The sequence below is a fragment of the Mauremys reevesii genome, linkage group 3 (genome assembly GCF_016161935.1).
Source record: "Mauremys reevesii isolate NIE-2019 linkage group 3, ASM1616193v1, whole genome shotgun sequence".
NCBI classification, from domain to species: Eukaryota; Metazoa; Chordata; order Testudines; family Geoemydidae; genus Mauremys; species Mauremys reevesii.
In genome coordinates this window covers 25,255,492-25,269,051 of record NC_052625.1, presented here as the reverse complement: position 1 = coordinate 25,269,051, position 13,560 = coordinate 25,255,492, and the positions used below count along the sequence as shown (strand labels likewise).

At 39.9% G+C, this 13,560-nt stretch overlaps 1 protein-coding gene across 8 annotated transcripts in view; it reads left to right on the top strand.

Annotated features, from left to right (window-relative positions):
• Positions 1-423: 423 nt before the first annotated feature.
• Positions 424-13,560, top strand: part of CCDC85A (coiled-coil domain containing 85A) — a 181,700-nt gene continuing 168,563 nt past the window's right edge. For all 8 annotated transcript variants that reach the window (XR_005595404.1, XR_005595405.1, XM_039528175.1 and 5 more), the window contains exons 1-2: positions 424-639; positions 4,006-4,930. Coding sequence is in view for 6 of the 8 variants with exons in the window: in XM_039528175.1 (XP_039384109.1) it covers positions 424-639; positions 4,006-4,930 (1,141 nt within the window). In the remaining 2 variants the exon portion in view is untranslated. The remainder of the gene's footprint in view (positions 640-4,005; positions 4,931-13,560) is intronic.

Sequence of the window (13,560 nt, the reverse complement as noted above, 5' to 3'; positions counted from 1 at the left end):
AAGGATGGCTTCGGGGGATGAGCACAGCCGGGAGCGGCCAGGCGGAGAGCCAGCTGCAGCTGACTTGCTGAGGAGGGTGTGATCCCCAGGCTGGCTGTGGGGGTCCCCCAGACTTCAGCCTCCCTCCCCCGCACTGTCGGGACCTGCGGTCCGGGTCCGGAAGATCCCCGCCTTGTATCAGCACAGCAGCCGCACATCGCGGCCAAGTTGCTGGGACAGAGCTGGACTGGGTTTCGGGGCTCCCCCCTCCTGTGAGGCGCTGCGGTCCGGGCTCAGGAGCCCCTCGTCCCACTCCCTGAGCCAGCGGCAGCAGAGCCGGGGGGTGGCTTGCTGGGGAGCGGGCTGAGCCCGGGCTGGCTTTGGGGTCCCCCCGTCTGCTGCCGGGGCGGCCGCGGGAAAGGAGGTTGGACTTGGGCTGTCACCATGTCTAAGGCGGCGGACAGCGGCGGGGCGGCCCCAGCCGAGGACCTGTCCAAGGTGTCCGACGAGGAGCTGCTGAAGTGGAGCAAGGAGGAGCTGATCCGCAGCCTGCGCAGGGCCGAGGCGGAGAAGATGAGCGCGATGCTGGACCACAGCAACCTCATCCGGGAGGTGAACCGCCGCCTGCAGCTCCACCTCGGCGAGATCCGCGGCCTCAAGGTGAGGGGCAGGGGCAGGGGCAGGGGGGGCCGCTGCCGCCTGGCACTGGGTGGGGCGCTCCTCCTGCGCCCCCTGCGCTGAGCCCGCTTCAGGGGCGCTGCTGGAGGGGTTTGGCTGCGGGGCTGAGCCCGCTGCCCCTGCGGTCTGTTGCGCTGTTCTGTGCTTAGAGCAAATCAAATTTGGCAAGAGTCTCCTGGTGGTATTTTGCGGGAAGGTTTGGAGAAGAGAAGCACAGATTCCCCATGAGGTTAGGGGGATGGGGAATGATGAAGGTGTCTTTCTCCCCCACATCCCTGGACTGGCAGAGGGCCTTCCCTGGGTTCAGGGATCTGCCCTTTCAAACAGAGCGGGGATTTCCTATCTGCATGTGCATCATACAGGGGCAATTCCCCTACCTCCCCAAATATTTTTACTCAGTTATTATTTAGATAAATTCTCACCGAGGGTTCATAGGAGTTTGTCTTAGTGAGGACAGACTAAAACCTGAATAAGGATGGCTGGATTCAGCTCACAATGAATAGGAGTTGCTTCTTTAAAAAAATCACTCTACTTTTATCTCCTCCCTAGAGTGTGCAGGAAACAGAAGTGGCAAACTGTGTGCAGGGTGTAGAACAAGTATATGGAGGAATGTACATCAAAAACTTTTTTGTTGTGATGGGTATCTTTGATTCTTTGAATTCTTGCCCTCAAAATGTATAGATTTCAGTAGGTTTAAATGTTCTCATTTCAAGTGCACATGAAAGGATAAAATATACGATGCTGGATAGATTCAAAGATTGTTGTTTTTAAGATTGTCTGACTGTCATGTTAACTCTGTTGCTGTCTTAAGATTGTTTCTTACTTTATCAATAAGGCTTCTCACCAGGCTTCTGGGAAGCCTTGATCATTTTCAGTGTGCAGCACATAGTAATTATGCTTTCCACTCCTGGGACAGACTGTTGGAAACCTCTTTGATTTTGGGTTCACCAATACCATACTTTGATTTCTTTAGTGAGAGCACGTCCTCTGATTAAACACTAATATTTTTCTGATTCCCTCCTTTAATTTCTTTTAAAAGCCAATTGCAGTTGAAGCTCTTCTCAAGCAAGATGTTTTAACAAAATCTATGAGTTGGGCATATTTTCAGAGAGTTTCCACTTTTTGATGTGCTGTTTCTGTTTTAAGACCTGACCCAACCATTCTAAATGGAATATTTCCATTGACTTCAATGGGAGGCAGATCAGGCCTGCAATTATTTATTCCTAATTGTTTTAATGTTTTCTGGGTGAGAGGCACAATCACTCATGGATGCTCACCCTGCCTTTGAGAACTGGGGCTGTGTCATAGCTACAGCTATGATGTAGCATGCCAAAGCTGTTGTATGGAACAAAAATTTACTCCAGTTGGGATTTATATAGTTTATATATTGAGTTGAAACTGAGGGGTTTTGAGGGGGTAATAAGAGGAGACACATAGGGTATAGATTTATGAAATATTATCTGGGGAAGTTCTTGTCTGACAAAGTACAGCAGATGCATATGTTAGCCCATATTATGTACTTTGGTTAAGAAAAACCTCTTCTAATATGCTAGAAATGGGCGATTGATAATGGTGTAGAATAAAACAGAAAATCAGTGAGAGAGAGAGAAGACTTCATTCCTCTCCTCATATGCCCTGTTCTGCAAAGCATGACTAGACCTGTTTCCACTTCGGCGATAAATGACATCTGTCTGCACTTCAGGAGGTGCTGGGGTCCCATCTGATGATACAATTATCTTAGTTAAAATAAAGCTAAGGTTCTATATTACAAAAGCAATGCAAGGAAGTGCAGAGTTTAGTCTGTCACTCTCTCTGCTGCTCGCTCCCTTGGTAGTGCAGGGGTGTGGCTGGAGTGTATGGGCTTATATACTAGGTAAGTTTAATTAAGAAACCACATTGGAATGTGATAGGGAATGAGTTATAAGTTACTATCTTAACGCTGAACTTCCCAAGTGATACTTATATTTCCCCTTTTTTCTTCAAATTTTGAACTGGGACTTGAAAATGAATTTTCTTCTTATAATTCATAGGCCTGATTTGTAATGTTTTAAGTATTCATTGTAGATGTTATTCATTACAGAAGCCTTATTCTCTCTTTAAAAGCTTGAGCTTAGTTTCAGAAGGCTACATGGTTGTGATTTTCTAAGATGTTTAAGGGAGTTAGGTGCCTGCTCTTCACTGAATTTCAATGGGATTTGGGCACCTAGCTTCTACATGTTCCTTTGAAAATCCAAGCCTGTATAAACATTGCTGAATAAACATCCATCTTTGCTACTAGGAAACAAAAATGCTAAAACATCATATGTGTAATTCATCTTGTATTTCAAATAATACAGAAGAAAGGAAGAAAAGGGAAGTATAGGAAATGTATTTAAAGTGTGAGCATTTACAAAATGAATATGTGTCACAAATACACAGAATGTTACAAAAGCATTAAAAGGTGGAAAAGAATACCTTGAGTTCCAAATTATGAATATGATCACAGGCCAGATTATTAAAACTGGGAACAACCATAATGAATGCTAAAAAAGTTTTATTTTGCATCATGTCCTACTATAGCAATATGGCCGTTCTTATGTTCTTGAATGTTTTTACTTTAGAGCATGAGTGTTCACTAGTTAGAGAAGGGCATAGGGTATGTATTTCTTAGTCTTCTTTGAATTGAGACTATTAAGAGTTATTAATAGGAAATGATTTCATTTCAGAATGGCTGAACCAGTCTGGACTAAATCAAACCTGACCAGATTCTTTTGTCCAAAATTGGAATCAAACCAAATGAAACCCCAAATTCTTTTGCGCTCTGAAAAGTATATTTATATAAACCTTCAATCATCTATCAATCTATCGATCTATCTAGATATAGATTAGATTACAGATATAATAAAATCAAAGTATAATCATATATATATAATCATTAGTGCCTCTACACTTCCTGTTATTCAGCAATAACACAAAAGAGGACATTTCACGATAGTGGAAATCTTCTGAGAGAAGCTGTGATAAATATATTTTTTCTATCCTGTTTGACATTAAAAGGTTATGGATGAGTTTTGGTTAAAAAATTGAACTTTTCACACCATATCTGAAATTAACCTCTGAACCTTTGAGATTTATTCAGTGAGATGTTTAGTTTTGTGCTGCCTAATGTCTTTGTTTTACAGAAACATGATGCAGTCATAGTAGCCCAATCGTACATGCAAAATTGATTGACGTATGCTGATTGGAGCAGGATGAGGAAGTTAGATGACATGTCTACAACAGCTCTGCTAATTGGCTTATGTAATGTTACCATTAGAATGAATGTTAATTTTTAGACATGTCTCTCTAATTATTTTCTTTCTTTTAAAGGATATCAATCAGAAGTTGCAAGAAGATAACCAAGAACTGAGAGACCTTTGCTGTTTTCTCGATGATGATAGGCAGAAAGGCAAGAAGGTATCACGAGAGTGGCAGAGATTGGGCAGGTACAGTGCTGGGGTTATGCACAAAGAGGTTGCCTTATATTTACAGAAACTGAAAGAATTGGAAGTGAGACAAGAAGAAGTAGTTAAAGAAAACATGGAACTGAAAGAACTGTGTGTTTTGCTGGATGAAGAGAAAAGTGGTGGAGCAGGCAGCAGGAGTTCCATTGACAGCCAAATCAGCCTCTGCCAGCTAAATGCAACAAGTTCTTACATACGAGATGTTGGTGATGGGAGCAGCACCTCTAGCACTGGAAGTACAGACAGTCCAGACCATCATAAACACCATCCAAATACTAGTCCTGAACATCTCCAAAAAAGTAGGGGCGAGGGAAGCCCTGAGCATCAAAAACATAGGAGTGTTAGCCCAGAGCAACTCCAAAAACCTAAGAGTTCTGGAAGTCCTGATCACCAGAAGCATCTAAAAGGACCAAGTCCAGAACATCATAAAAACGTTGGCAAAGGTAGTCCTGAACAGCAAAAGCACACCAGTAGTAGTCCAGAAACTCTTCCAAAGCACATTTTAAGTAGTAGCCCTGAACATTTTCAAAAACATAGGCCTAGTAGTAGCCCAGAGCATCAAAAGCACAGCAGTGGCAGCCCCGAGCATCTTCAAAAACACACATTGAGTGGAAGCACAGAACATCTCCAGAAAGTGAGGGGGACAAGCCCTGAGCATCTCAAACAACATTATGGGGGGAGTCCGGAGCATCTCAAACATCTCAGTGGAGGCAGCAGAGAAGGTACCCTAAGGAGACAAGTAGCAGATGATATGTCACCTCATCACAGGAGTGTATACAATGGAATGAATGGTGGGTCAATATATTTACTGAAACCACATTTACAAAGACTACTGAAGTCGATGTAAAATTATACCAGCCACTTTTGAAAAGAACAATTACATGTAATGATAAAGCCAATAAGAACTAGATTTTATTTCATTATGAAGTGAGGCAGGCATAATGTAGCCATTCAGACATCCATCGGCAGTTAGACTTAATAGATAAGTAAGGGATAATGCAACCATGTCACTTAAGTGCGTAAATGTCATGTCTGTGACAGATTAACAATTCTAGGCCCTGATCCTACAATGATAGTTATATAGACAGACCCTTATACCTATGTGGAATTACACTGAAGTCAGCTATTAGATAATAACAACTTCTGGTTAGGTCTGATGCTGACTGGATGTGAGCCACCTACTTACAATTCAAAGCTTCCCCATCTCAGTACCAGTTTCCTGAGCCACCTGTCTTCTAGTTAAAAGATTAATCAGATAGCTTCCTGAAGGCCGTTACTTGGCCACAGGCCCCTACAGTGTCTCAAACCCTATAGTTGGTATATATTTATTAATGAATTGAAAATAAAATGAACGGAATTAGAGAGAATTTTAAGTGTTTTTTTCCTGCTCTTCAGTGTTCCAATTCCAGAAGCACATGCTTAAGTATCTTTCTGAATTGAGCCTTTGGTATTTTGGCAGGAGAAAAACATTATGGAAGCATCCTATAGAAATTAATAGACTACAATACCTTTTAAAATCAACCTATAGAACTCAATACAATAGTCTACCTCTGTTGTAGAATATGTATAGAATGGATGAAAAACCTACCTATAAATTCTATAGATCTTTCCAGTAATTTCCATAGAATTTGCTTGATTTAATTCCTTTTACATTCTATATGATATTTCCGTAAGGGAGGGCCTGAGTCTTAGTTATGCAGTTATAAAACCCATTCCTCACCTCTTCTTACTCTGATTTGGAGTAGGGCATCCTACAACTCTGCTGACAATGGAAATTTTGCCTGAGTAAGAGGCTGAGGAGAGGGTTTATAGGCCCCAGCTCTGAAAGGCCAGACCCCTGTACCTGCATGGAGCCCATTGACTAAAATGGAACTCTGCAATGGCATAAAGGTCTTCCTGTGTGGATCTGCTTTTAGGATCAAGGCCATAATGAATTACATGCCTGGGTTGCAATCCTCATTAGCTTGTGACATTGCTCCCTCAAGTCAATCCATTTATAAATAATGCATGACTTACAAGAGGGCTTCGTTTATGAGATGACCTACTCCTCAGGCCTGTGGACTGGCTTATTCCTAGTGAAGTGTGGATTCACAACATCGCCAAACCCTGAGGGATGGTTAAAATATGGAGATTTCTAATTAATTTTTAAAACAATTAATTAAAGTGAATAGTTGAAAAATGAGAATGTAGATTTAAAGATATAGACATTTTAAAAACTTCTTATGCTTTATTAAAGTATATTTCTTTTTTCATTCAGTTTATTTCATTTAAAATGAATGAAAAACATTGAACCTCCTAATATTTTAATGTAGTGATACATTTTCAAAGGGCCTCCTTATTTGCAACCACATTATTCATGAATCTATCCACTTTGATACCTTAAATCATCTCTTAGCACACCCAAATATATATTTGCATGCTTGCAGACATAGATGCAGGTTTTGTGTGTGCAAATGGGCATGCTAACTAATATTCTACATACAAATACACCTCTACCTCGATATAATGCGACCCGATATAACACAAATTCGGATATAATGTGGTAAAGCAGTGCTCCGGGGGGGGGGGGGGGGGAGGGGCTGCGCACACCAGTGGATCAAAGCAAGTTCAATATAACGCGGTTTCACCTATAATGTGGTAAGATTTTTTGGCTCCTGAGGACATCGTTATAGCGAGGTAGAGGTGTAATGAGATCCCTTGAAAATTTGGCCATATTATTTCCAATGAAATTAGAGAATTTGCAGGTTTAAACCTGAAGTGATTGGCATCTCTTGAGTAAAGTATTGCAGCTTTCCACAATTTGGACTGAAGTCATAATGAGCTGAAGGGAGGAGCCAGTAATTTAGGAGTCTGTTAACTATTGAGCTGGATCAGACTTTACGTCCACTCAAAATACTCCTTCAATCCTGCTCATTATCTAATCATGTTAGTGGAGGCCTTTGGGTGCTCAAGGGCCTTCACTGTACTTTTCCTTTGTTTTTGTATAATATGACTTAAGCGTGAGTTAAGTAAGGTAATTGTGAGGTTCACGTTTGAAGTTAGAATCTGACCCTGGGGCCATTGAAATCAATGGCAAAGCTCCTAATGACTTCAGTAGTGCAGGATTAAACCCTCTAAGTTAAAATTTAGGTAACTTTTCTGCTTCCGAACTATACTGTAACTGTTTTGTCAATTACTCTAAAAAAATTGCAAGATAGACATTGGTAATAAAGAACTACATTTTCATAAGTGGCCTGTAAATCTGTTTTTGCACAATTCTATGCATACTGGTACATATGTAAAAAGCCTGCACATTTGAATGTAGATTAGAGAATTGTGAATTAGATTACCCAGAATTTGAGTGCAAACTCAGGTTTCACATGTGCAAAGATGATGCAATTTACAAGCATAAATATAGAGGGCCCTTGTGAAAACTTGGCCCAAAATGTAGTGGAATAGAATAAAAATAATGCTATAACCGTTGCGTTTAAAAAAAAATCATCAAACTTGTTATACGTATTTGGGATCCTGTGTGGGTTAGATAAAATCTATATAAATTTCCATCGTAATATATATTCAGTTAGTACAAGACAGCATGTGTTTGATCAAATATCAATGTATAGTGTTCATTTTATGAGGTACTGGCAATCTCATTGCGATATTATTTGTGACTATCATTTGTTTAACCAACAGGAATGAAATGTTCATGTTAGCATATGATGAACAGAAAGGTTTAAAATTGTTTCGATGTAAAGTATGTGTTAAAGATGTAATCAGAATATTACCTTATTCATCAGAGGCCTGATCCAAACCCCTTTGAAGTCAATGGAAAGATACCCATTGACTGCCTTGCGCTTTGGATCGCAATTCTGCCTGATGCCAAACCATCCTGTGACTTCAGCGGGAGGTGAGGTTAGTTAGTGCTTTGCAAGATTGAGCCCTATGTAGGGCTAGAAATTGTGTGTGTGTGTGTGAGAGAGAGAGAGTAAAATTTGGTATGTATATTACTTTAATGAGATAGTGCATTAACATTTTGTGGAATTTTTCTGCAGTAGGGACATGAACATTATTATTTCTGTAAAAACACAAGAGAGAAAAATCCTAACATGCACACAAATGGTTGTTCCCTATTACAGTTGTGTTGTTGTTCTTTATTACAGATGTTGTTAATCTTTCACATTTATACTACACGTTTTGTCTAAGATTTCTAATTTGGCAGTTTCAAATAACATGGGCCTGAAGCAACATAGCAGATTATGGTCATGTCACTCTTATGTGACAGTTACCAGCCTGAACACTAACTGAGTTGTTTTTGTGTGGCTACAAATCCATTTCCAATTTATAAATTGTGAAAAAATAGAAAATGCTTAGAATTAGAGGTGCTCCTTTTTTTTTCTTTTGCTGAACATTGTTTTGAAAAAATCATATTATGCAGACTTGAAATGGAGTAATTGCTCTTGGTATTTGGAAAGCACTTTTGTAAACAATCAACACATTTCTAGTAAAATGAAAGCTCCTATAGGTACTTTTCCTGCTATCCAAAATTCTGCTGTTATTAATACTTGCATCACCTCTGATAGAGCAGTATAGTTAGTAGCACAGTTATGATGGCAAAATTTTGCCCTACTATATGTGTTATAATAAATACAAAAAGTATAAAAATAGTTTAAGAGTTTGATTGAAACTGACAAACACTGTGGAGTTAAGGCTGTTTTAGTAGGTTATTACAGGGGTATCTGAATTGTATGATATTAAGTAAATATGCTGCAGTGTGTGGAATAGTATGTGTTGTAATACTTAAGGCCTAGTTTTCTCAGATGCATGCTTTGGGCTCACACTGAGGTTAATGGGAGCTGCTTGCACTTGAGAGCAGTATTTGTAGGCACAATTGGATAAGTAAAGGATGTTGGGTGTCAGCTTTAAGTTTAAATTTCTGTTTTCCCCCCTCTTTATGCCAAAAGTATGATTGCATTTTGATGTTTTTCATGTATTAATTTTCAAATACTAATGATAATATTGTAAAAGTTTTAAAAATATAGAAGATAGGAAAATGCTCTATACATTCCACTGAAATGGGTTCCCTCATCTGCTCAAAAGTTTTGTGTGCTTAAATGCTCTGCTGAATTGGGTCCAGAGAGTAGAAATTGGCCCAGTGTTTGTAACTGAAAACATGTACTTCATCTTAAGGATATTAACTGAATACAACATATGTTGTAACAGTTAATAATATTTTACAGTGATCACTCTTAAAGTGTTCTGCTTAATGAGCACAGAACTATTTGGGGCTAAGAAGACTGCAGAAATTATAGGACAAAATAGCAATGGTAAAATAAGTTTTACAGTAAACATTTATGGAATCTAGAAATAAGGCATGACAATCTTTAACTCTGACATAAGTATAGGTATTGTATATGTCCCTCTATATAAATTAATATGCTTTGAGAGCTAGTAGTTTTTTATTCTAAGTGGTTTATTGTAAATCTCCCATTTTCTGAATCTGTTTTAGTCTGGACTTTTATTTTTGTGTCAAAGGAAAATATCAAAGTCTTTTAGAGCTGCCTCTTGCTTCCTGTTGAGGTTATTAATGAGCCAAAGTAAAAGTGCTGAATAGCACTAACTGGTACATACTGCTGGAGGTATGGGAACTCATGTACAGAACAAGAACAAAAATATTTGTAGGTTAAATGGACACACATCTTAAATTATGAACAATTACTGTTATAAATATGTTGCTTTTTAAGGAAAGACAGTGCATAGCAGAACATACTGCTTGTATCTGAATGAGCACAGAAGAAATTGCTCTGTGTCTTCTGGGAGAAAAGGTTGAATGGCAATACTGCAACTGATTTAATTGTTTTCTGCTGGGTAGTATGCAATGGCCAAAGAACAAAGCAATGGCATATGTTCTTGTGCAGGTTTATTTAAGGTAAAGTAAACCCCTTTAAAAAGTCAAAGTTTTATCAGAGTCAGCACTCAGTGCTATTTAAGATACAATTATTTTCTTATACTCAGACTAGGTAATCATTTTGGTGTCTTAAATACTATGGTATGGTAACTTGTTGGTAAATGTAGCCTTTTTAATGGAAACCACTTTACTCCTGTCAGTAGGGGTCTAATCTAACACTACTTACTCAGGCGGGTAACCCTTACTCTTGTGAATAGTATCAGAGGGGTAGCCGTGTTAGTCTGGTTCTGTAGAAGCAGCAAAGAATCCTGTTAGTCTATAAGGTGCCACAGGATTCTTTGCTGCTTCTTGTGAATAGTTTTGTTGACATCAATGGGACTATTTGGATGGTTCACATGAGTAAGAGTTTCAGGATCAATCCAGTTTGACAGAAATTCTACTTGTAGATCTACTTGTACGATGAGATAACTGGCTCTGTGGATGAAGAGAAAGCAGTGGACATGTTATTCCTTGTTTTTAGCAAAGTTTTTGATACGGTCTCCCACAGTATTCTTGCCGGCAAGTTAAAGAAGTATGGGCTGGATGAATTGACTATAAGGTGGATAGAAAGCTGGCTAGAACATTGGGCTCAACGGGCATTGATCAATGGCTCCATGTCTAGTTGGCAGCCGCTATCAAGTGGAGTGCCCCAAGGGGTGGTCCTGGGGCCGGTTTTGTTCAATATCTTCATTAATGATCTGGAGGATGGCGTGGATTGTACCCTCAGCAAGTTTGCAGATGACACAAAACTGAGAGGAGTGGTAGATACGCTGGAGGGTAGAGATAGGTTACAGAGGGACCTAGACAAATTAGAGGATTGGGCCAAAAGAAATCTGATGAGGTTCAACAAGGAGAAGTGCAGAGTCCTGCACTTAGGATGGATGAATCTCATGTACTGCTACAAACTAGGGACTGAGTGGCTAGGAAATAGTTCTGCAGAAAAGGACCTAGGGGTTACAGTGGACAAGAAGCTGGATATGAGTCAACAGTGTGCCCTTGTTGCCAAGAAGACTACCGGCATTTTGGGCTGTATAGGTAGGAGCATTGCCAGCAGATCGAGGGATTCGGCATTGGTGAGGCCTCATCTGGAGTACTGTGTCCAGTTTTGGGCCCCACACTACAAGAAGGATGTGGAAAAATGTTTAGGGGGCTGGAGCACATGATTTATGGGAGAGGCTGAGGGAACTGGGATTATTTAGTCTACAGTAGAGAAGAATGAGGGGTGATTTGATAGCTGCTTTCAACTACCTGAAAGAGGGTTCCAAAGAGGATGGATCTAGACTGTTCTCAGTGGTACCAGATGACAGAACAGGGAGTAATGGTCTCAAGTTGCAGTGGGGAAGATTTCGGTTGAATATTAGGAAAAACTTTTTCACTAGGAGGGTGGCAAAGTCTCTTCCAACCCTGATATTCTGTGAGTATTTGATCTCCTACTGACTGCAGTGGAAATGTGCTCATTGAAGTGATACAGGTTTGAGACATATTGCCCAAAGCCCACTGATGTCAGTGAGAGGCTTTCCACTGGACTCCAGTATATGGGTATCTACATGACTAGAATATGTTGAATTTGCTATAACAACAAAAACATTTTTGTGGGTTAGTGTGGTTAATGCTTGAAGTGCAGTTTGTTATATGAAGATTATGGAGCTTTTGGTTAGCTTCATGTTACTGGAAAATTTGTGTGTGAACACTTTGGGGAGAATTGTAAGTACTGCCTTACATATTGTTAACCATCCTGGAAATATTTTATTTATGCTTTAAATGTTCTAGTATCTAGTGAATCATCTTTCCAAAAATGACTCCATATCTTAATAGGAGCACTAATGTTGGTTTATAAAGTGGCCTAATCTAGTTTAAACAGTTGTCTGTATGTACTGGCACATCACCACTCTGTTTACTAAAAGTTTAAAGATTGAACTGGGAATCATACAATAATTGATACAACAATGCACATAGAAGTGGGAATCGCTACAAATGATTGCATTTATCAGCCCTCCATCCTTACACCAGTATAGGTAAGACCAGACAACAGTGAAACATGCACACTGCATGAATGTGCTATGTCCAGGCTGTGTGCCTGTATTTCTGAAATGCTAGTACCTTTTTCTGAATGGGTTCAGCTAAAAATTCAGCACTATGCAAGAGGCACAAAATAAAGTGTGTAAACTTTTAAGACAGGCTTTACTGTAAGCTAATGAGAAATACCCATTTTAAGCCAACATTGGCCAAATTCCAAAGTTTACTGTTTAAGTTGGATAGTCACGCAAAGAAAAAATTTGGTAAGATTTTCATAAGCACTCATTGGCGGCCTAACTTTGCTCCCATTGAAATCAATGTCAGTTTTATCACTGACTTCAGTGAAGGCAGAGTTAGGCCTACATCTAAGGAGATGTGGCCATGTGGCCATGGTATTTTGGCTCAGCCAGCAATAATTCTTGTGTTGGGCCTTTGGAATAGCCCATGTCTGAATGGGTGCAATACATTTTCTCCATGCACACAGTGGCCTTATTTGTTAGGCTAGTATGGAAGAGGGCCCAGACCTCTCCCCTGGCCCTTCTTGTTCCCTTCAGGAGTATAGCAGTGGCAGCACTACACCGTCCTTGTGTTCAGGGAATGTAAGGGATTGGATTTTGGCTGGTTCCTGTGGGACATAAAGGGTGGAAGAAAGCTTATTGCACCTGTCTCTGTGCACTTTGCACATCCACACAGGGCCAGCGCAGTCTGGATTGACCTACATCAAGCCTGTTTGCCATCAGTTTTTGCATCTCTATTTCATATGTATGGTAGTTGTGCTCATGACTAGTGGCAGAAATTGCACCAATTCAGGTTTTCTGTGATTTAAGTAAACAGTAACTCTTTTAATTTGAGCATCAGATCTAGGGAATTGTTCTGTAAGTGCTGTAATGATTCCTGTCTAATCAGGTTTGGGAATAAGAGAACAGTGGGCTCTGCAGTGTTACAGTATGTCTTAACCATACCTTTTAAGATCATGTAAAAATTTAATCTTGAGATTTATATTAAGGTTTATTAATGTTATACACCCCTCTCTCTCTGCTTCTGTCTTTCTGTCTCTTCCCTATATGTTTAAAAAGTGACTAGTATGCTTGGGTGCATTAATAAAGAAGGAATATTGTAAAACACATAATATAAATAAATGGATATGAAGCAATGGCATGTTCTCGCATGGAATATTGTGCTTAATTTTGGTTCCCATACCTCGAGGAGAGTACAGCAGAGATGGGAAGCTTCAGGGCAGGACAACAAAGATGGTGGGGGAGGGGAGTGGAAGCAGAACTTACATAGGAGGAGAGACTGCAAAAAGCTAGGATTAATTGGCTTTGAAAGGAAAAGAGTTGAGGGGACTTACCAGTATTGAGGTAGATAAAATTACAAAGAGTATAGGAAAAGATTTTTCAAAAGGCACAAATTGGAGTTAAGTGTCCAATCTTCATGGACTTCTAATTGGTGGTAGGGCTTTAACTGCCCTTTATGTCTTTG